Source organism: Oncorhynchus gorbuscha, linkage group LG08, assembly GCF_021184085.1.
Source record: "Oncorhynchus gorbuscha isolate QuinsamMale2020 ecotype Even-year linkage group LG08, OgorEven_v1.0, whole genome shotgun sequence".
NCBI lineage: Eukaryota > Metazoa > Chordata > Actinopteri > Salmoniformes > Salmonidae > Oncorhynchus > Oncorhynchus gorbuscha.
Window position 1 is genome coordinate 31,794,739 of NC_060180.1, and position 24,852 is coordinate 31,819,590.

Consider the following 24,852-nt stretch of genomic DNA (forward strand, 5'->3'; position numbering starts at 1 on the left):
TGGGAGAAACTCCCCAAATACAGGTGTGCCAAGCTTGTAGTGCCATACCCAAGAAGACTTGGATGGCTGTAATCACTGCCAAAGGTGTGGGGTAAAGGTGTAAAGGGTCTGAATACTTATGTAGATGTGATATCAGTTTTGTATTTCAGTAATTTTGCAAAAATTTCTAAAAAGTTTTTGATTTGTCTTTATGGGGTATTGTGTTTAGATTGATTAGGTAAAAAACTATTAAATCAATTTTAGAATAAGGCTGTAACATACTGTAACAAAATGTGGAAAAAGTAAAAGGTTCTGAATACTTCCCGAATGCACTATGGGAGGTGTAAATTCACTCGCAGGAGACGATGAAGAAGCATCACGCTCTCCCCCTGTGTAAAGAAATTAGACTGCAGCCAACCACATCACACAAAAGTAACATGGATACCAAGACGTGGGACACACAGCAGACTGACAAACCAGCAGTGTTTCCCTGTCGTCCCTCGCTTTGTGACTGACGGTAGTAGATCACTAGAATATGCATAGCGTTCATTCCAGCTGGAGATAGATATACGGACTTTATTGACTAGTGACTTTAAAACTTTTAAATGAAAAGAAGCCTAGTTAATTTATGAAGTGGAAAAAGTAGCCGGGTGACAATGTCTGTTATTGGCTGTTTAGCTGACAGCCGACGGTGCTTTTTGAAAACACTGCCTTTATGTACTCGCAGAAAATAGCTATGTTTTGTCTCTAAACAAAATCAAATTATCACAGGCAGCCGAATAATAATTCCTTGGGGAATAATATCTTTGATTTATTGCCCTAGTTCCAAGTATCTGCTCTGGTGGCGCCTGTATGGCGCTGCCTGCTGTCTGTGTTGCGGCTGTTTGCTGTGATTTTTGGACCAGGGGATACAATGCTGACAGGAGAAAAGTTCCAACATGTTATTATTTCCCATGACTGCACATCACAAGGGCCTTGTTTGTAGCTGTGGGTGGATGGCATGCATTATGGAACAGGCTGTGGTCCTATAGCCACTCAGAGACAGACGCAGACCCGTTTCTTTCAGACAGGAAGCTCAGGCCATATATAACCACAAAGGGCATCACTCACTTGTTTGCCATCTGAAGTGAGTGTCTGTGTGTGTGTGTGTGTGTGTGAAAGAGAGAGGGAGAGAGCGAGAGTAAGCGCGCGCGTGTGTGTGTGTGTGTGAGTGCATGCGTGTGTGTGAGTGCATGCGTGTGTATTTGAGAGAAAGAGAATGTGTGTCTGCATCCTGCATGTGTGGTTGTCAAGTAGCCCTGAATGTAGGCGCATAGTATGTACAGCGTACTGTTTGAGCTCAGTCAAGATGTACTCTCCAACACACTGTGTTTTCCCACTTTGATCTGGTTTACCCCCTCTTCTCAGATCAATTCCATTTCCTGTCTGTCCTAGATGGGCAGTAAGTATATGGTTGTTTGATGAAGAGGAGGAGGAGGAGGGAGAGAAAAAAAAATGTTGCGTGTGCGTCTTTGTCATTATTTACATTTTGTTTGTCTATCTAGCGATGACGTGTGAGTGTGTGTGTGTGTGTGTGTGTGTGTGTATGTTGTTTCCATGGCGTGTGTTCTGTTTATCCATGGGCGTCTATCAGATGTCGTGTGTCCGTGTCTGTTTGTTTACGTGTCCGTGTGTCTCTCAGTGTGTGTGTACATATGTCAAGAGTCAGCATGTGCCTCTACGTTCCATTTCTTTTCTTATTCCTCCCTGACCCTCTCCCCTCCCCAATCAGCCAGTAACGACGAGATGGTGACGGGTCTGATGTCACCTGACTACGTGGAGATAGCCATCTACTGCATCGGGGTGTTCTTGATCGCCTGTATGGTGGTCATCGTGGTGGTGTGCCGGATGAGGAATACGGCTAAGAAGCCTGACTTTGGGAACCAGCCAGCGGTCCACAAACTCAGCAAGCAGATACCTCTGCGCCGCCAGGTAACAGAAAGTAGATAAGGGGTTACCAAGGCCTTTAACACCTGTAGAAACACAAACTCCACACACACATGCATTCACACATAATTATGTTTTCACACTGTTGTTCTGACCCGGACGAAACTGTACTGACTAGGATATTATAATTTCATGGTTTCAGCTACTATGGTGGATGTGTAACCAGGCCGGCTCAGCACAGCTTGGTTTGGCTCGGCTCGGTTTCAGATATAGCAGTGTGAAAAGCCCTAAATACTCAGATTTATATGCAAATGACAGAAAATAGTCCAAAGTTTACCCAACAAGAGCGGGAAAACACAAAAAAGGTTCCACCAAATTTGTACTCCTGACATAGATCTTACTCAATTGGGTTATTGGTACTCTAATTTGAGAGCCCACGAAATGTAGCTGTTCATGGGAAGTGGATTTTCATAACAATACTGTAACTAATACATCGCACTGCTTGAGGTGCTAAACCCCAGTTAACTCTACTGAAAGACAGCTAGCTACAGTGCATGGCGTCTGAGCATGTTAGCACTGTTATCCATCACCTCTAGCTCCTGCTCTAGCTCCTGCTCTAGCTCCTGCTCTAGCTCCTGCTCTAGCTCTTCTACTTCTCTGTGAGTGATGCTTTTCCCTCAAGGGGAAAAACACAAACTCCAAGAGGTACAAAAAGTGTTGGATTACATTCCTGCGAGAGACGGGTGGTTCCTGTGTCAAGGTAAGGTTAGGACGAAAGGAGATAGGAGCCCTGAGGACAATGACAACAGCATGATAAATGGACACATTCATCAGATTGAACGTTACTCTCTAGCACTGAGTTGTTGCTCAACTCTAATGATTACTGACATACAATTCACTCTTTTTTAAATGGAAAGGAAAATATGTTGATTTGCACAATAACAATCCATATCGGTATCATTTGATCTTTAGTTCTGGGGACACGTGCACACACACACCTACACTCCGTTTTTTTAATATGGCCCGTGTATCGAGACAGGTGATCAGCCAATCCGTCTCCTACAGGTGTCAAATGACTCCAGCTCCTCGATGAACTCCAGCACTCCGTTGGTCCGCATCACCACACGACGTAGCTCGGCTGGCCACGACGACCCCATCCCAGAGTATGACCTCCCTGAGGACCCACGCTGGGAGTTCTCCAGAGACAGGTGAGGGACAGAGACAGGAACCGAAGTAGGAATAGGGAGGGGGGGGGGGGGGGTATAGGGTGTGGCACCTCATCGGTATGGCTGCATTTCAGGCTTCTTACATAGCAGGCGCTCGGCAAACTCCCGCAACGCCTAGATACGTGCAACATAGGTCATTTTGTCTTTCAATCATTGGTTAATTTGTGTTGCTTAACTGCTTCACAGACCCCCTGGAATGTGGCCTACAGTGGCTTTACCCTCAGGTATTTCGCTGAGAATCGGTGAGGCCCAAGGCTGGCTGCATACTGTTGTAAGCTGCACTCAGGGAGGTTTTTTCTCAGTTGAAATGGACAGTATTTCTACCTAACTTCAAACACCTCCAGAAATGAATTCAGTGCAGGGTCCCATTTGGAAGAGCATGAGGCAGTGTTTTCGCAATTTAAAGTGAAAGTTGCTCCTTACTTAATTGTCTCCTAACTATATGCATTATAGTAGCAGATTTACCCCCCCCCATCACGGTATAATGATGGCAACTTATGCAAACATTTAGCTAACTGATTATATCGGTAGGCTGTTACATGAGGCACTATTGTTGTCTGGTGTAATATACCATTAAGCACCATTGAACATGGTTTATTAACTGTAATGATTAACCAGTGAGTAATGGCTATGACTGTGATAAAGAACAATGAGTCATTTCTGAGTACTACACTGTACCAGGGTAGTGTTCATTAGGCACAAAACAGAAGAATGAGGGACTGAAAGAGGAAGGGACAACCTGGACTTGTCCAATATGCAACCCTAATTTTTGTTTTCCATTGCAAAATGTTTTCAAATGTTGAGCCTAATGATCAGGACCCCGTGTTGAAAAAGTTTAAACAAAATTGGGATTGTACATTTTTTTTTTGCCTATAAAAACAATGTTAGTTGTTGCAGTTATCACAAAACTACCACTAACAAGTCCTCATCATAAAGGGGGAAATACAAAAACAAACAAATACCCCAAACAACAACGCTGTAATATTAGGAGGATCCATTTGATTATTTTAGCTAGTTTATTAACCAGAGATGTAATGCAGGAAGGAAAGAGAAGCTCACAGGGAGCGAGGGAGGGAGGGGCCGTGCGTTGTGCATCTGTGAGTGACGAGGGGAGCAGGAAGGGGGAGAGAGATAGCAACCAAGTGAACTCGCGCTGGTAGACTTACTAATTGCTTGGTATTTATCATCTCATCTGAATACATAGTACCTGTCTTGACTGCATCAAACCGAGAGACGCTAGCTGAAAAGCAAGAGCAGCAACACCATAAATGATAACATTTTCTCTTTCTCTTCTCGGGAAACACGATGGAGACCGTCTGGTTTGTGAATTCACATGGAATTTTATGCATTTGTCTCATTGTTTTAACGGAAAACAGATAAAACATTACTGTTTAAACATTAACAAAATGTTTCCATGTATCACATCCCGAGGGTGTGTGTCATGGCTATAGTCTGTCTGTTTGTGCTGTGACTGTTTGCTTTGCCTCATACCAGAACAGTTAGTCCCTACGAGTTGAACTAATGGCCTCAGTCAGCTTCAGTGGAAAGTGTCAGGCTTAGGGACACAACACTTATACATGCAGTGCACTCGGAAAAGTATTCAGACCCCTTGACCGTTTCAACATTTTGTTACGTTACAGCCTTATTCAAAAATGGACTCACACATTTTGCTGCCACCACCATGCTTCACCGTAGTGTAACGGTTTTGACTTGAGGTTATTATTTATAGGGGTGCCAGGTAGGTTGTGCCTACCAGAGAAAACATTGGTTTCTCCTTTTAGTTTGGATGGGAATGAGTCCCATCTGGTCCGTCAAGTCTACACCAATACAAAGGACTTATGTAAAAGTCAGGATGGAAATAGACTGTTCATAAACCCTTAAAACATTGGAAAGAACTTCAAAAACAACTATATTCTTTTGCGTGGGTTGTATTAACAACATCAATGATTACACACACATATAATAATATAACACAATGAGTTCTGGTTCCTCCAGAAATGTCCTGTACCTCGGGCCTAAAAAGAGTCCAGCCCGGTAAAGGAGTTCAGTGAACTCAAGTGACTTTTGTCACGCAATGATTGTCCATTCATTCAGTGTAGCGTAAACACAGTATTAAACATACCATCAATATAACAATTATTTTACCACAGAACTTAAAGCGTATCAACTCTTACTAAGTCCTCAACTACAACTAACTACATAAATCATCACAGTATACCTCACATCAAAACAAATGAAATACCGTATACAAAAAGGTTGTAGTCAGTCGGTCAGTCAGACAATCCAATCCGCCAATAGATCTCTAGCGGAGAAAGGCCACGAAGAACGGAGAGGTGTAGTCCACGGATGCAAAGAGTGGATCCGATCCTGGTTAAACTCTATTAGGCTACAAAACACACGTTTAACGGCAACAAAACAAACGGAATAGAGAAGCTTCGGAACTGAGGGTTGAACACATCCTCATTCACGTCTCCATCACAACCCCCCTTTTGCGCAGCTGATGCTGGCTATTTAATTGGAAATTAAAGGGAAAGCGCCCTATTTGAAGGAGCTGCACTGAGACGGTTCAGAAAAATTCAGGGCCGTCACAGTAGGGATGGTGCCAGGTTTCCTCTAGACTTGAAACTTAGCATTCAGGCCAAGGAGTTCAATGTTGGTGTCATTAGACCAGAGAATCTTGTTTCTCATGGTCTCAGAGTCCTTTAGGTGTCTTTTGGCATATTTCAAGTGGGCTGTCATGTGCCATTTACTGAGGAGTGGCTTCCATCTGGTCACTTTACCATAACGGCCTGATTGGTGGAGAGCTGCAGAGATGGTTATCCTTCTGGAAGGTCCTCCCATCTCCACAGAGGAACTCTGGAGCTCTGTCAGGGTGACCATTGGGTTCTTGGTCACCTCCCTCATCAAGGCCCTCCCCCGTTTGCTCAGTTTGGCCAGGCGGCCAGCTCTAGGAAGAACCTTGATGGTTCCAAACTTCTTCCACTTAAGAATGATGGAGGCCGCTGTGTTCTTGGGGACCTTAAATGCTGCATAAATGTTTTGGTACTTTTCCCCAGGTCTGTGCCCTCGACACAATCCTGTCTCCACACTTTTTCCACAATTCTTTCGATCTCATGGCTTAGTTTTTGTTCTGACATGCACTGTCAACTGTGGGAGTTTATATAGACATGTGTCTATGTCTTTCCAAATCATGCCCAATCAATTGAATTTACCACAGGTCGACTGCAATCAAGTTGTAGAAACATCTCAAGGATGATCAATGGAAACAGGATGCACCTTTGAGTCTCATAGCAAAGGGTCTGAATACATATGTAAATAAGGTATTTCTTTATATATTTGCAAAAACTTCAACAAACCTGTTTTCGCTTTGTCATTATGGGGTATTGGGTGTAGATTGATAAAACAAAATGTGTGAATCCATTTTAGACTAAGGCTGTAACATAAAAAAAATTGGAAAAGGGGTCTGAATACTTCCCAAATGCACTGTAGTGATTTAGCTGTGGTGAGGTCTTTTGTTGTTAAGCAATATGGAAAACCCAGGCTGTAAAGCACACTCTGGCTCTTTGGTTATTAACATGCCTTCGCATGTGGTGTAAGGCCAAGCCATGTTAGTGTGAATATTTAACAGTAGAGGATCAAAAGCATTCCCAGAAGAATTCCCTTATCTCTGAAAAGCATTTCTCATGTGTTCTTTTCTGTACTCGGGATTGTCTGTTTGTGCGCTAGTAGAATTGAAGTTGCATGGCAATAAAAGTGACCAAGTCAGTTCTAGCAAATGTAATTGATGTGCCAATGAAAGGAACTGTTTGTGCTGTGTGAGTTATGGATGGAATGCAAACGTTTTGCGAAAATTCAAAATGTTCTCCTTAGCATGCTCAGTTGAGCCCTTTCTCTCTCCCTCTCTCTCTCTCTCTCTCTCTCTCTCTCTCTCTCTCTCTCTCTCTCTCTCTCTCTCTCTCTCTCTCTCTTTCATTCATCTCTGTCCCCCTCCGCTCCTCCTCTGTCATTCCCAAGTGCCTCAGGGGCCGTGTTGTAAATGCACAACATTCAGGAATGTTAACGTTTGTGGTGGCGTGAAAGGAAAAATAACATTGATTATGTGTGGTGGGCCAGTGCAGAATGGGTGCCATTGAGCTAGTGGTGGGGTAGTTGGGAAGCATGTATGTGGACAGAATAGGGATTGTGTTTCTGTGATGGGGTGCTGGCCTCAGGCCCCTGAGCCAGTGTGAATGTTTAGACAGCCGCAGGACTGGGCTGCAGGGGTGGGGTCACCATCTTTCAATCAAACTAAGATCAGAGGGTCAATCTATGACCAAAGAGTCATAGGTCAGGGAGGTGTTGTGACCATGAGTAATAGTGGTGTGGAGTGTGTGGGGCTTGGTCTGGGTGTGTGTGTGTGTGTGCCTGTGTGAGTGTGTACAAAGGAGAGCTATTAGACATTCTATGTGTAGCTATTCAGACCTTTCTCTTACAAAGTTTTCCAGAATTTTATGCAAACTGAGTGAGTGACTTACTTAGATTTACATTTGAAGTCGGAAGTTTACATACACTTAGGTTGGAGAAATTAAAACTCGTTTTTCAACCACTCCACAAATTTCTTGTTAACAAGCTATAGTTTTGGCAAGTTGGTTAGGACATCTACTTTGTACATGACAGGCAGTGAGTTTGAAGGTAGGCCTTGAAATACATCCACAGGTACACCTCCAATTGACTCAAATTATGTAAATTAGCCTATCAGAAGCTTCTAAATCCATGACATAATTTTCTGGAATTTTCCAAGCTGTTTAAAGGCACAGTCAACTTAGTGTATGTAACCTTCTGACCACCTGGTATTGTAATACAGTGAATTATAAGTGAAATAATCTGTCTGTAAACAATTGTTGGAAAAATTACTTGAGTCATGCACGAAGTAGATGTCCTAACCGACTTTCCAAAACTATAGTTTGTAACGAAGAAATTTGTTGAGTGGTTGAAAAACGAGTTTTAATGACTCCAACCTAAGTGTATGTAAACTTCCGACTTCAACGGTATATAAAATCATATTAAAATAGGGTACTACACAAGAAACCATTATTTAGAGGATCAGAAGATCCTTAGCTTCTTAAAAAAAAGCTGTGGATTGTTTTAAAGCTGTGATTGTTAAGTTGCAAATGTCAGTGAATGACAGGCACAGCCAGGGACTGGGGTTGAAAATCTGCTGGCTGGCTAAAACCAGCACTTTTACTGAAACATTGATAAATATGCACTGTCCCTCTAAATTTTTAAAAATAAACTCAATAGAAGTCTGGTAGGCTCGTGTCACTGGGCATCTCGCCGCTGGGTTTCCCTTTGTAATCCGTGATAGTTTGCAAGCCCTGCCACATCCGTTGAGTGTCAGAACCGGCGTAGTAGGATTCGTTCTTAGTCTAGTATTGATGCTTTGCCTGTTTGATGTTTCGTCAGACGTCGTAGTGGGGTTTCACATAGACGTCCGGATTAATGTCCCTCCTTGAAAGCGGCAGCTCTTGCCTTTAGCTCAGTATGGATGTTGCGAGTAATCCATGGCTTCGGATACGTACGGTCACTATGAAGATGTGGTCATCGATGCACTTATTAATGAATCTGATGTTATCAGAACAATCCTGTATCAGGGCATTATGGCCCTACCACCCTGGCACAGTCCACTGCCACCACATCGAGCCAATTAAGCACTCACACAACCTGATTGAAATGGAGAGGAAGTGGCAGAGAGAGCGAGAGCGAGAGGAGCGTGGAAAACGCTGGCCTAGTGCCTGTTCGCTCTCTGTTTACCTCTCTTTCTCGTTCTCTTTATCTCCGTCTTGCAATTGCTTTCTCAATCTCGCTCTCAATCTCGCTCTCTCGCTCTCTCTCGAATATGACTCAGGTGTTTGAACATGAACTGTTTCTCTTACGTTGCCCCTTTTCTCCTCTACAGGTTGACTCTGGGCAAGCCGTTGGGCGAGGGCTGCTTTGGCCAGGTGGTGATGGCTGAAGCGTTAGGCATCGATAAGGACAAGCCGAAGGAGGCCATCACAGTGGCCGTGAAGATGCTGAAAGGTACATGTGAGTGTGTGGGTTGGGGTGTATGTTGTGGCTGGGGTGTGTACATGGGTGTGTTTACTTATTTATGTCTTATGTACACTACATACACTGGCTATATGTGCCTACGTGTGTGTGTACCTGTATGTAGGGGTTGTCGAGGTGGGGCTTGGGGGCCCAGGTAATGGTGCTGACAGCGGGATAAATCCAATGCCATTGTGTCTGACTGACTGGTCGCCTCGATCAGACCCATGAAACAAAGACTCATGTGCTGCTGGAGACAATAACTTCAGATTGACTGAATATCTTTTAATTCCCTGGCTGCTGAAAGAATAGAGGCCTGTGTTTAGTAGTCAAACTGCTATAATGTAATCTAGACCACCGCTGTCAGTGAAGCATGCTAAATAACGGCACAGATTAAGCTTGTCTGCTTGGACTGTAGGACAGACGGGCTGGGGAGTCCTGGATTATGGGGAAAGAGATGTGGGTAGTGTGTGTGTGCGTGCGCTTGTCTTTATGCATGAATACGTTTGTGTGTGTGTGATTAAAAAAAAAAATGTGTGTCTGTTTTGTCCTCTACAGTATATTGATGCCTTGTTTCCCCCTCCAGACGATGCTACAGAGAAAGACCTGTCTGACCTTGTGTCAGAGATGGAGATGATGAAGATGATTGGGAAACACAAGAACATCATCAACCTACTAGGGGCCTGTACACAAGATGGTGAGTATGAGGGGCTTTACCTTAAAGGGACAAACCACCCAAAACCACAAATTCGTATGATTTAACAGTGCGAAAACAAATATTGTTTTGTGAACTAATCTTTCCTTTTGCCGTTATAACAACGTTGTTAGCAAAATGTGAAAATCATTGTGTAAATCTGTTCCAACTCAAGTCGACTACAAAACCCACAATGCAATGCTCTCTCTGGGCTGGCTGGCTAGCTAGCTAGCTAGCAAACATAGCTACACACAATAATACCAAAGTCAATATCAGCATGTGGAGCTAGCTAGCTGTAAAATGGCATCAACAAACTGGATGATCAATTTACCCTTGGTATATTTTTCTATGATACTACTATGGATACTTTCATTCATATCCTGGTACCACTATGATACTTTCACTTATACCATCCCATAGTCTGAATCATGGAAATGTACCATGGTTTTGGCTTTGAAGTATGATGGTACTGCCATGCACCTAAGTAATACCATGGTATTGCATAATTTATACCATGGTAAATGTGGATCATTGAACTACAATTGTTTTAACCTGCATTATACATTATACCATTATACCATACCAACGCACAATTATGATAAATGGTAACAATATTTATCATAAGGTACCATCTTTATTCATTGTGGCAGTATAATGCATTAAATAAATAAATAAACCTCCCAAGGTAAAAAGAGGTTGTTTGGTATTATATTGATTAATTTATATACCAGTGTGGACAAGTTTCTGATAAAGTCAGGCTACTATTGTTGGTCCTAGTTTGTCTGTAACATAAAAAGGGAAATAGTTAGTGTGAAAAAGGGGTAGTACTTTCTGTATATGCCTAGTTAGTAAGTCAGTTGAACGAGAGAGCCAACTGAAGAGAGAAGCACCATATAAACGAAACATTTTAAACGTTATCATTATAGTTAGCGAGTTATAAAGCATGTGATTAACTTGACGTTTCAAATCCTGTGTAATTAAACGAGTGTAATGATAAGTTGTTATTTTTGGATGATGTTTTCATGGTTTAATTAATTTATAAAATCCATTAGCGTAGATGGTAAAGTTAGCGCCAGTCAAGCTAGCCTGTCATTGTCATGTCGACAGGACCAACGAACGTGTAATCAAAGGGAGACATTGTAACTGACTGTTTTTAGGGATATGTTGAGATTTAGATTTTGAAAATGTATATATGTGATAAGATGATAATACCTTTTTACAAATATTTTTTAGTATATTGGCTATTTAGAACTGTATAAGAGTAGTCAAGTCAGTTGAATGATGGAGAGCCAACTGAAAACTGTATTGAAGAGAGAAGTACCAGATAAACTATCGAAAAAAAGGTTTCAGACTCCCTTCATTCTTCTTACCATACCTTACTCAGGTCCCAAGGTTTAAGACGGTGCACTACACTACCAGACAATGTGTTGTGGTTTTTCACATTGAGCCAAAGGGGTTTAAGAGGGTACTAGGCCTACGCTTTGCCATTGCAGAGTGAGTAGTACATTTAGCATTTTCTGAGTACCATAAATTACTATTTTTTTTGGTCACTTTACCTGAAAAACGTTGGGACACAGACCATCATAATGCATTGTAAACAACTACCATGCTTTCGTGTTTCACTACATGCTGCTAGTACAAAACATTAGTATTTTTTGAAAAATATAGAATGTTTTTGTGGTCACTACCATGGCAGGAAAATACATTGGTATTGGTACAAATACCATGATATTTTCCTGCCATGGTATTACAATGAATAAAATAGCATGATACTATAATGTTTTTGGTTCACTACCAGGCAGCAAAATACCATTGTATTGCAACAGTACCATGGTATTTTCCTGCCATGGTAGTGACCAAAAAAACATTATAGTACCATACCATTTTTATTTTTTTCATTGTACTACCATGGTACATTTTTGTAAGGGTAGGAGTCTCTCAACGAGTTCAACTTGCAGTTTGTCTCTGCCCCAGAGCGAGTGCAGAGTATGTTGCTATGTCAATAATGGCCCTGTCCCGCATTTCCCACAAACACACACAGGGTGCATTGCAAGATGTAACTTTAAGGAGAAACTGAGTTGGGAAAATTAGGTACCGTAATTGCTGGACTATTAAGCACACCTGAATATAAACCGCACCCACTGAATTATTCAAAAATATGTATTTTGTACATAAATACGCCGCACATATCTATAAGCCGCAGGTGCCTACCGGTACATTGAAACAAATGAACTTGGTCACTATCTTCCTCCTCCTGTGCACTGAAACCACTGAAGTAATCTCCTTCGGTGTCGGAGATGAATAGCCTCAGAATTGCTTCATCCAATGTTGGATCGGTTTCATTGTCGCTCTCGTCACTTTCATCCGGAGGCAAATACCCCGCTGAGCTCATGCTTGCCCCTTCAACACGCAGCAGTCCAGCCTTTCGAAACCCGTTGATGATAGTGGATTTTTTGACAATGCTCCACGCTGTCAGGACCCACTGGCAGACTTGACCATAAGTTGCTCTTCGCCTGCGGCCCGTTTTAGTGAAGGATTTCTCCCCACTTGTCATCCAAGACTCCCACTGAACAAGGAGCGCCACCTTAAATGCACGATTTACACTGATGTCGAGTGGCTGCAAATACTTTGGGCCATCTGCTTTTCTTCCCTCTGAAAGCCTTTGTTGTCTTTTTGCACTGAGTCAGTTCCTCACGCTGCTGTTTCCAACGTCTTATCATCGACTCATTAAGGCCAAGCTCCCGTGCAGCAGCTCTATTTCCTTTTCCAACAGCCAGATCGATTGCCTTCAACTTGAAAGCTGCATCATATGCATTTCTCCGTGTCTTTGCCATGATGAGGGTGACAAATAAGTGAAATATATACTTTGTTATGATAATAAACAGATGCACGTATTCAAGACAAGTATGCCCTTACCGTCTATTGGCAATCTGGACTGGACTGTTTTAAAAGTATTATGAAATGTGATAGTGTGTTATCCCTATCTCCAATGACAAGAACCATGTAGCTATGACGCGTTCCTACACGATTTCCTGATTTCATAGACAGACCACTTAGAAGTTAAATCATGGGGGAAATTGTTATTTTAACCACTAGAACATAGAACATAGGCTTTCACCAAATCATAAGTTTCATTATTTTATTTCTGAGGTGGATTATCCCTTTAACCTGTCTAGTCGGAACCAACTCGCAACAGCCAGTGAAAGTGCAGGGCGCCAAATTCAAAACAACAAAAATCACATAATTAAAATTCCTCAAGCATACAAGTATTTTACACCATTTTAAAGATAAAATCCTCGTTAATCCAGCCACAGTGTCTGATTTTAAAAAGGATGTACAGCGAAAGCACCACAAACGATTATGTTAGGTCACCACCAAGCCACAGAAAAACACAGCTATTTTTTCATTTGGTGGCCATTAATAAACACGAACAATGCTCCCAAAACACCCAAATACATCCTTTGATTCCATTGTGGTGAAATGAGAAACAAGAAAGCACGCGCATGCTCACACACCGAAATGTATTGCTAGAGTAGAGTTGCCAAGTTCTCTCCCACACACCTACAATGAATATAGTGTTGAACAGAACTCTACCCTCCCATATATTTGTCATTAGTCCATGTTTGCCACTGTCCCCCACAAATTGTTTCAGTCAACATTTAAATCCTGATGCCCAAAATCCCTGCTTGACTCGGTAGGATAAGTAATCCCTCTCACCCCCCCCCCCCTTTAAGATTTAGATGCACTATTGTAAAGTGACTGTTCCACTGGATGTCATAAGGTGAATGCACCAATTTGTAAGTCGCTCTGGATAAGAGCGTCTACTAAATGACTTAAATGTAAATGTAATGTAAATGGTTACTTCTCTCCTCCCCATTTTGGAAAGCAGTGGTCAGTCAGTGTGGTTGAGTCCTAAATGAGTGTGTGTCTCTCTTTCTCTCTCTCTCTGTGTGTGTGTGTGTCAGGCCCTCTGTATGTGATAGTGGAGTATGCCTCTAAAGGGAACCTGAGGGAGTACCTACGTGCCCGCAGGCCCCCTGGCATGGAGTATTCCTACGATATTAACCGCTGCTCAGACGAACAGCTCGCCTTCAAGGACCTGGTCTCCTGTACCTACCAGGTGGCACGGGGCATGGAATATCTCGCCTCGCAGAAGGTGCACACACCACACACAAACACACCATGTTCATTCTCACCATTCTGATTGGTAGACAGACTTTCATGACATTGCACTGGACCTTTGTGATAGGGCTTTATAGCTAAAGGTGGTTGTGTAAAAAGTGTGTGTTTATCATTTTGGAATTGTTAGTTAGATTACTCGTTGGTTATTACTGCATTGTCGGAACTAGAAGCACAAGCATTTCGCTACACTCGCATTAACATCTGCTAACCATGTTTATGTGACAAATAAAATTGGATTTGATTTGATTGTGGGAATATTGTCTCCTAAAAACACATCTCTAGCCCTCTGTCCAAATCCCAGCATTGTCTCTCGCTATCACACAAAGCCTTTTTGTGCAGACAACTGAAGAATATATTTTTCACAACAGGGAATGGGCACATAGCCCAACACTCCATCACGCTCCCTCTCACTAGAGGAATCTGTCAGAGGCTAGAGCATACAATCACAGAGTATGTTAAGACACACACATACACACACACACACACACACTCTGGCACGCAGTCATGCACAGAGACACACATGCACACCTAGGCACACAAAACAACTTATGTATGTCAAAAATAGTTTTCAGATTCAGGCTTGTTTCTCATGCATGTGCAATATCGTCATGGTATATTAGGTAGCATGTGGTTAGTTGAATGTGTGTTTTTTTGGGTTACTACACGTATAAAGTATAAAAGCATTTAACAGCATCGCTTGCTTGTATTTTAGCATTTGCATATGTCTATATTTGAACAATGAAGTAACTGTATCATGTTCTCTTCTCCTTTTCCCAATCTTTCCACTGGTTTTCCTCTCTTCTTCTACCCTCTTCTGCTTTTCTAACCTTTTTCTCTCCTCTCCATCCACCCCTGCCCTTTCACAATTACCACTGTTATCTTTTCTCCCCTTCTCCTATTTTATCTCCTTCTCTCCACCCAGTGTATACATAGAGATCTAGCAGCGAGGAATGTCCTGGTCACAGAAAGCAACTTTATGAAGATTGCAGACTTTGGCCTGGCCAGAGACGTCCACAACATTGATTACTATAAAAAGACAACTAACGTGAGTATTTTTTTTTGGGGGGGGGGGCATGCTACTCCGTGTGTAAGTTAGTGTTCTGTGGTGTTGTGAGGGGGTGTATGTGACAGAGTTTGGGTTCAATTCCATTTAAATTCTGTTAAAGTCCAGGTAGTCGATAATGGACCGTAACAGATATGTATGTAGTTGGTGCTGTATATGAACTAATATACTGTACATGGGTTGTAATGTTAAAAATGATTTGTTAGTTTGCAATTGTACAATCTATGCTCTCTGCATATAAAATCCACGAAGACTGCCGGAAAGCCCCGAACGAACACAAGATTGTAATTTTTGTAAACTCACATGGTGGAGGAACATACATGTATTGCCTGTAGCCTACTGTACATGGTAAGCTGTAAATGGCACTTCACTTTTTACTATAAACAACAACTGTGAGGATTTTTCTACAATAGTCACAACAATCTTTATGGAATACAAATGTAATTACATGTGGAAATACATATGAGTGAACATTAGCAAGCAAGCAGCAGATGGAACAGAAATGGAATTCTCTCTTCCTTCTCCCCGGTTTTAGCTTGTTTTAGGATATTTACTAGCCCATACCAGTGACAAACATAGCTATGTTATTAACAAATGGCAGTACACAAACAAAATCTAGCTAATTTATTTAGCTAAAGTGACTTCAGGAAATATTCACACCCCTTGACTTTTTCCACATTTTGTTGTGTTATAAAGTGGGATTATAATTGTTTTAATTGTATTTGTTATGGAAATGTATATGATTGTAGTTCATAAAAGTTAACAAATTTGAAGTTAGAATAGCTTGAACATCTGAGAGTTGGTTTGGTGCCTCTAGCTTGAACGGTTCAATAGTTAATGTTGTGGAGTTATTCAATGGAAATGTGTATTATTACAGTTCCTAAAATGTTAAAATATGTTTTTTTTAGGATAGCCTGAACATGAGTAAGTGGTGATGTTATGCTAATGTATGCTAATGTGTTCTGACCCCAATTAGTCAACTGGTCTATTGTTTGGTCGTTAGACTGTTGGTCGACCTTGAATGTTTTAGTTGAGCAGTAACAAATATATATATTTGCACCCATCTCAGTAAACAAATCCATTGCGGAGGCCTAGGCTAAATGCCAATTTATGCTTGATCCGAAAATGTGGTCAGAGACTACATATCCTCCATATGTAGTCTCTGACCACATTTTCGGATCAAGCATAAATTGTGTGACGCAATTGCAGAGCCTCCAGAGGCATGCAGAGGCAAAAGCGAGCTCTGTACCACATCACCATGCTCCTCCCAAATGTTTTATTTTGTATTTAACCTTTATTTAACTAGGCAAGTCAATTAAGAACACATTCTTATTTACAATGACGGCACAATTCAGGGTGTATCTATATAAAAGAAAATACACTTTTAAATAATCTGACCAATTGATTGGTCTAAAGAACAAACAGCTGTAGGTCGACCAAGATTTTTTGTGGTCGGGGAGATCCCTAGTCTTAAACTGGTTAGTATTTATGTGGTTGGTCATTAGTTGTGTTGTTCAGTAGTTGTCTGTTTTATTATTTATTTAACTAGGCAAGTCAGTTAGGAACAAATTCTTATTTACAATGACGGCCTACCAGGGAACAGTGGGTTAACTGCCTTTTTCGGGGGCAAAACAATAGATTTTTACCTTGTCAGTTGTGGGTTTGTGGTCAGTAGTTGTTGCTATGCAACAGTTGCCTTGGCTGGCCTGCTCCCTCTATGGCTAAAGCCAGTGTAAAAAACATGCTAACATATACAGTACATTTGTTCTTTTAAATTAAATAAGTACTGCACTTTAACTAGGTCTGTTGCGGCTCTACTGTCCTGGCAGCCCAATGGTGGAACCAGCTTTCCCCTGAAGCTAGGACAGCAGAGTCCCAGCCCATCTTCCGAAAAATTCTCAAACGCTACCTCTTCAAACAGTATTTTAAATAATCCTCCTCCTCACCTCGCAAGTTATGAACTTTGTCTCTGATTCTGGCCATATTTCACGTTGACTTTCCTGGATACCATCTATTACAATATGATTTAGCCTTGATTGACCCGCCAGGTAATCAGCTTTCCCAGATAGGGTTAGGACGCCCTCATAGATGGTGATGATATCCGTCCTCATAGAGGAACCGTCATGATGATTAACATTATATCTGCCCCTAAGGTTTTAATACACCTTCCGAAATAAGTCTCTTTTCTCCTACACTACATCCTCACCATCACCCATTGTCTATTGCCCATGCTGTTGTGGGTGGTTGTTTTCAACTAGGCTAGGTTCTCTGCAGTATAGTATGTGTAATGAAAAAGCAGCAGGCTGTGCTATGCTCTACAGTGGGAATGGGATGAATGCTACTGGGGGTCTACTATGAAGATGACAATCTCTCTCTCTCTCTCTCTCTCTCTCTCTCTCTCTCTCTCTCTCTCTCTCTCTCTCTCTCTCTCTCTCTCTCTCTCTCTCTTTCATTACACATACTATAATGCAGAGAACCTAGCCTAGTTGAAAACAACCACCCACAAGTTATTTGCACTTTGGGAGGGCAACACTGGAGTTGTCAGCCGTGATGAAGAGGTATTTGAGCGGACAGGCCTTCACCAGGAGAAAGAGCAGTTCCGTCTTGTTGAGCTTGAGGTGGTGGGCCAGAATCCAAGTTGAGATATCTGGGGGAGAGGGAGGGGGTGATAGCAGAGATAGGAGAGACCATGTGAGGATATGATGGAGACGAGTGACTTGGTGAATAGACAGAAGAGGAGAGGCCCTAGAACCGAGCCCTGGGGGACACCAGTAGTGAGAGTATGTGGTGCAAACACAGATCCTCCTCACGTCACCTGGTAGGTGTGGCCTGCCAGGTAGGGTGCAATCCAAGAGTGTGCATAGACTTCTCCACCACTGAGAGGGTGGAGAAAATTATCTGATTGTTAGATCTAGCGGTTAGCTCTAGGAGGATGAGAACAGAGGAGAGAGTCAGCCTTAGCCATGCGGAGAGCCTCCATGACACAGAGAAGAGCAGTCTCGGTTGAGTGACCAGTCTTTAAGCCTGACTGGTTAGGGTCAAGAAGATCGTTCTGAGAGCGATAACGAGAAAGTTGATCAGAGACAGCACGCTCAAGTGTTTTGGAAAGAAAAGATGTGAGTTGAGTCAAGTGTTGGTTTCTTGAAAAGGGGAGAAACTTGGGCCAGAGGGGATGCAGCCGGTGGTCAGGGATGAGTTGATGAGGGAAGGGAGGAATGGGAGAAGGTCTCCAGAGATGGTCTGGAGAAGGGAGGAGGGGATTGGGCTGGGTGGCCTGACCTCACTAGTTGCAGGATGTCATCTGGAGAGAGAGGGGAGAAAGAGGACAAGACGTTGGATAGTTCTGTGTGTTTGAGACTAGTGGACTCAATAGGCTTAGTGAATGAGTAGCGGATGTCGTCAACCTTTTTGTCAGTGCTTGACAAAGTCGTCCGCAGAGAGGGGAGGGGGAGAGTTTCCTAGGGTTAGAGGTAAAGCTTTGAAATTTAGAGTGGTAGAAAGTGGCTTTAGCAGCAGATAGAGTAAGAGAAGGTAGAAAGGAGGGAGTGAAAGGATGATAGGTCCTCCGGAAGTTTATTTTTCGCTCAGCTGCCCGTAGCCCTGTTCTGTAAGCTTGCAATGAGTCACTCAGCCACGGAGTAGGAGGGGACGGCCGAGCGGAAAGGGGACAGGGCGAGTCATAGGATGCGGGAATGGAGGAGAGTAAGGTCGAAGAGGCAGAATCAGGAGACAAGAGGGAGAAGGATTTAGCAGAAGGGAGCGATGATAAGGATAGAAGAGGAGAGTGTAGTGGGAGAGAGCAAAGATTGTGATGGCACATGACCATCTGGGTAGGAGCTGAGTGGTTAGGGTTGGTGGAAAGGGAGATTAACTAAGTAGTGATCAGAGTCCTGGAAGGGGTGGGGGGGGTTACTGTGAGATTAGTAGGTCCAGCAGCCTCTAGAAAAGTATAGGCTGAGATGAACTCTGCGTTCTTGACTGCAAATTGGCTGTTCCAAATGCTAACAGAGACCCGGAATTCCACATGGGTTGTGCACGCAGGGTACACTAAATTAGAAGGGTTGCAGCCAGGGGGTGGGGAGTGTCTGTAAAGCCTGCCGAGAGAGGTGCAAACAGGTATAGAAAACACACACATAGTTGACAAAGCTACAAAAGAGCAAACATTAGAAAATCTAGGTAAGATAGTCAAGTGAGAGTTGTGTGGCGCCTTCCTCGAACAACACGGCAGAACTGTTTTTGTTTTGCCGACTGTCTTTGTTTTGTGACAAAACTGACCTGACCGCCGCTTACAGCTGCGACTGCGAAACCAGGGGCGACTGAAGCGCTAGCACTGATTGCCTAGGAGAAGTGAAACCACTCCCCCACCTATACAGCCACTGATTACCAAAGAAAGTCACACAGTTCCTGCCCCTTGATCCTGGTTGATGTGTCAACAACTATCTGAAAATGATGATCAGTCAGCAGTTCACACACCAAGTAGGCCACTGGGAAGACAGGCAGCACTTAAAGTAGATGGCCCTCGCTAGCAAAAAGACTACTAGCTAGCAAAAACTAGACCACAACAGAAAAAGAAACAAAAATATATACATATCACTCCTGGAGATATCAGGAGTCCTCTGTCTATAGAATGAAGCACGATTGTAGTGAAGTCCTTCAGGTTCAAGGACAAGCTTGAGGTTCTTGAAAGAGCGAAAACCCTTAAAGGTTCCAGCATCTTCGTCAATGAGGATTTCTCTGAGGCAGTCCACCAAAGAAGAGAATAACTCATGCCAGCTATGAATGCTGCGGGAGAATGTGGGGACATAGCCTACCTGCGGTATGACAAACTGATTGTTCACCCTTCTCCCAAGGGCCTATGAGGAGTGACAGAAATACACCTTTGGGTTAGTAATCTCAGCCCCCCCCACACACACACACACTGACTGAGTATCTGCTGGTTCATGCTCGTCCAATCAAATACTCTGAACCAATGAAAGGTCTGTTGATTGCTCATACAGTAAGAATAAATGCAGTTGAAAGAATAAGATTAATTAAATGTGTAGTCATACCATTTATGTATTAGCAATATCAGAGACTCTTTTGAGGATGTAAAAATCTCAATACATGGATTATACACTGAGTGTACAAAACATTAAGAACACCTGCTCTTTCCATAACAGACTGACCAGGGGAATCCAGGTGAAAGCTATGATCCGTTATTGATTTCACTTGTTAAATCCACTGCAATGTAGATGTAGGAGATTGGCGGGGGTTGAAAGGATTTGTGTTGTTGTCTAGAGACACGTGAGACATGTTTTGAATGGGCAAGACAAAATATTTAAGTTCCTTTTAGCCGGGTATGGTACATTTTAGGAGGTGCCAGATGGACCGGTATCGAGAATGGTCTACTTCCCAAAGGACATCCAGCCAACTTTGGGAAGTATTTACCACAGTTACCATTTCGATAGATGCATGCATCAGTACCTAGGCTGATGATATCAGCAGCAGAAATATATTTACAAGGATATGTTCACTGGCAGTTGACTACTGTAGGAAAGTTATTGTAGCGATGTGCGCTGAGAGCCAGGAAGCAAGTTCAGGGAGTGAGTGTTTTAATAAAATGAACATAATACAAACCAAGAACCTCGAACAATGCATAGACATGAAACAGAAAAAATGACACCTGGGGAAGGAACCAAAGGGCAGGTGAGTCTGACGACGCGCAGGTGCGCGTAACGATGTTAACAGGTGTGCGCCATAACGAGCAGCCTGGTAACCTAGAGGCCAGAAAGGGAGCACACGTGACTGCACCCCCTTCCCTGACGCGTGGCTCCAGCTGCAGGACGCCGACAAAAAGGACGATCCCAGGGAAAAGGAGCGGACCGGTCACCTCTGCAGAGGCGCAGCCAATCCGACTGAGAAGCAGGAGCATGGCGACCTAGAGCGCCGGAGAGCGAGCATATCTGACGGTACCCCCTCCCCAGCGCTGTCAGCTCCAGACGCAGGACGCCAACCCAAGGGACGATCCCGGGGATCAGGAGCAGACCGGTCACCCCCGCTGATGCGGTCCGGTCACCCCCGCTGATGCGCAGGAGCGCGTAAGGATGGCAAGAGGTGTACGCCATAACGAGCTGCCTGGTACCTAGAGGCCGGAGAGGGAGCACCCCTGGCAGTTACAATCTAATGAAACATTTGTTACATTAAACAGGATCATTTTAGCCCATATGTGTCATCCTATGAAGTGGACGTTATGTTGCGCACTCACTAGTCTGTCCCTCTCATTTTAGTCGATATATTTTGCCGTAATGATCTGGCAACATGCAACAAGGGATGTAGCTTACAGTCAGAGGGGGAAGATGGACACTTGATTGGCAGGTAAAATTATGTCCAACGGTGTTGCAAGGTAAAAGTGGGACTGGGGATGTGGGATTAGGTCGGATCCTTTCCTCCTTGCTTGGCAGAAATCTCAGAAAAGGTCAAATTGTGAACCCGCAACCCAAATTGATCACATAGAATTGAGTATTTTTTGCTGTTATATTTTTCATAGATGGGTGTTATTCTACAAAGTTCTATCTAGCGCTGCAGTGAGTGGGAGGGCTCTGACAGAACTTTTGCTAGGTAAAACTCAAATGTTATGCTGCTCTATTCTGGATGGTAAGCTATCTATCCAGGAGAAGGCAAAAAGTATTATTTAGTGGTAGCTTTTCGAACAGTAAAGATTTACACCTTGGTGTTCCTCAAGTTAGCTGCCTAGACCCACTTCTTTACTAATGATTTACTGTACCCTCAGTAATGAATAAAGCAAGAGTGGTTATGTATCCTGATGACTCTACAATGTATAGCGCTGCATCAGCAATATAATGAGTTCACAAATGTACTGAACAAAGAACTAAGGAGTGGGTTAACGTTAACAAATTGGTGTTGACTATTTCTAAAACAAAATGTGTTTTATTTGGTACAAGATAAATGCTTGCTGGTGACCCTCAATTAAACTTGTCGATGGATCGGTAGCCTGTGGAAACAGGTCATAAGACCAAACTACTTGGTGTCACATTGGACGCAGCTTTATCCTGGTTTGAACATATAGTTAACCTTGTAATCGAAATAGGTAGGGGCATTGTTATAACAAGAAAATGTTCTGGGTATGTAACATCCAGCTCTCTTGATCAGGGAATTCTAGCTTTGGTTCTATCACACCTAGAGTACTGTCCAGTCATATGGTCATCTGCTGCAAAAAAAACTAGCTCAAAACAGTGCTGCCTGATTAGCTCTTCATTGCGCTAACCATATGAATGTCTACCGAATGCATCTTAATCTCTCATGGTTTCCTGTTTTTTTTTAGGGGGGTAGTAATATTCATGAAACCAACGTTTTTTTCTGCCCAACTACTGTATACAAGTAACGAACATAACCACCACCAAACCAGACGGGCAAGTTAACCTTATACCCCCCAGACCAAGGACAAATCTCAAATCTAGAGTAATATTCAGAGCCATCACCGAATGGAATTCTTTACAAAGTCACATTTCTCAGGCAAAAAGTAAATCCAACTTCAAGAAAACAATTAAAGAACATCTACTGTGATCGACCACATGACTGGACAGATACTAATCCCACTGAATGTTAGATGTATTACCTCTAAGGTATTTTAATGCTCTTTAATGTCTACTTGTTAAGTGTTTGTAATGTATTAAGGTAAAAGGTCATTGTTTCTAATGTCTTTATAGTTCTGTGTTGAACCCCAGGAAGACAAGCTGACGTTATAGTGTCAGCTAATGGGGATCCTAAATAAAAATTAAATTCCCAGATCTAATGATATTCCTGGGAATACCAGGAACCTGGAAGAACTGCATGATTGGCAAATAAATATTGGTCATAAAATACCCCAGAGGATGTCTATTTTGCGCATGGATATCTAACTTTTTCAACCCTGTGACCTATTGACCTCTGACCTGTGTGGGTTTGTCCTCAGGGTCGTCTCCCGGTGAAGTGGATGGCTCCTGAGGCTCTCTTCGACCGTGTGTACACTCACCAGAGCGATGTGTAAGTACTGTAACTTGTTTTTACTCTCTCTCACACCCATGCAGTCCACTGGGCACAGACGTCAATTCAACGTCTATTCCACATTGGGTTAACATAAATTTAATAAAAGCAGGAACTCAGCCTAGACTAGGTTCATTAGGCAAGAAAAACAATTAAAACAGGGAGGGACTAGCTAGACCTGTACAATAAAAAACTTTTATATTCGTTTTCAGTTGCAAAACACTTTAAAACATTTGTCATTGTGTGCCCTAATTAACACAACCCTGGCCTATACTGGCTGTAGCTCTGTGATGCAAATTGTTTTGCAGCAAGACCCGAGGGGGTAAGAGGGTGGGATGGTGGTGGGGGCTTGGGTACAGGAGGTCAGTGAGGTGTTTTGATTGTGGTGGAGTTAGTGGGTGTGGGGTAGTATTTTTTTGGGGGGGTGGGTTGTGTACCGGCCGGTCTGTGGCAAAAGTGAAAGTTTCACGCTAGACTTGCAGCCAATGCTGTGTTACTAATCTGCCTGTCTTCAAAGCCTCTGGAAGGGGCCAGAGCCCACCCCCTGCCCTGCCCTGCTCGGAAGTCTCCCGTAGACCTCCTTCAAGTCTTTCACACATAACTGAATGCAACAATACCACCTCGCCCCCAACCTTCAAATTAGGCCTCCTCTCTCACCTTCTACCCATTCTGCACACACTCATCTCTCAGTCTTGAGTCTTCATTCTTTGAACATGTTCCTCATCTCTTTCAACGACTCCTTGCTCTAAAAAAGGAAACAGAAGAACAAAAGAGTAGCCAAGTCCCCCAACTGAATCCCACTTTAGGCAAAAACTGATCCATAGCGTGACATCAGATTAAATGAGTATATGATGTCTCTTTTGGATTAAGTAATACCCGCATACCCCCATATACAATTCATATACATATTGTTGTTTGTCAGGGAAAATGTTAGAGTGAAATGCCCAAACACCTAACAGTGTGCACTAATTTGAGCCACAGAAGTATGCTATTCTGCATAAGCTTAATGTATTTAGGCTAGTTAGCAGACCAGTCTCATCCCCCATTCTCCTGTTGTGTGCTACCTTAGTGTGTGTGTGAGAGAGACAGAGAGCTTGTGTGTATACCTACATGGGCCAATGGAATGATGAGAGGTGAGCGATGGATACAAAGTGCCATTGAATGGAGCAGAGGAGTATGTAAACAAACGGAAAGATATGGTGGGAGATAGGAGAGAACAAATTCAGGGCCAGTTATGTTAACAGATGGATGGAGAAATACCCGCAGGACTAAATAAAAGAAAGGTGTGTCTGTGTCATGTCATGTCCTCTTTGGGTCATTAACGTAGGCTTGTAGCTCTGTGTATGTATGTGTGTGTGTGTGTGTGTGTGCCACATTTCCTTGCGTGTGCTATAATACACTCTTTGTTGCTCCAAACACACAAACTGCCATGAGGATTCATAGATGAGATATGCCATACACTGAAAATAGACAACACTTCCATTGAATATTTCCCCTAGGATCTTTCCCGCTGTTAAATGAATTTAGGGGAAACATTGATCTTGTGTATCACTGTATGTAGATACAGCATGCTATTGATGAATGTCAATATCAGGGTATTATTGATGTTTTAAATGAGTGTTGTAATAATGACCGGACACTGTACAGTACAGTGACAATGTACAGTAGAATTGAGCTAGCTATTAACACAGTCATCC

The 24,852-nt window shown here is 42.8% G+C and overlaps 1 protein-coding gene across 7 annotated transcripts in view; it reads left to right on the plus strand.

Annotated features, from left to right (window-relative positions):
• The window catches only part of fgfr2 (fibroblast growth factor receptor 2), a 111,569-nt gene that overhangs the window by 61,303 nt on the left and 25,414 nt on the right, over positions 1 to 24,852 (plus strand). For 5 of the 7 annotated variants that reach the window (XM_046359171.1, XM_046359167.1, XM_046359168.1 and 2 more), the window contains 7 exons: positions 1,751 to 1,956; positions 2,971 to 3,113; positions 9,067 to 9,188; positions 9,781 to 9,891; positions 13,854 to 14,044; positions 14,993 to 15,115; positions 23,085 to 23,155. In XM_046359171.1, the coding sequence (XP_046215127.1) occupies positions 1,751 to 1,956; positions 2,971 to 3,113; positions 9,067 to 9,188; positions 9,781 to 9,891; positions 13,854 to 14,044; positions 14,993 to 15,115; positions 23,085 to 23,155 (967 nt within the window). The remainder of the gene's footprint in view (positions 1 to 1,750; positions 1,957 to 2,970; positions 3,114 to 9,066; positions 9,189 to 9,780; positions 9,892 to 13,853; positions 14,045 to 14,992; positions 15,116 to 23,084; positions 23,156 to 24,852) is intronic. The other 2 variants (XM_046359172.1, XM_046359170.1) reach the window with 1 other exon arrangement.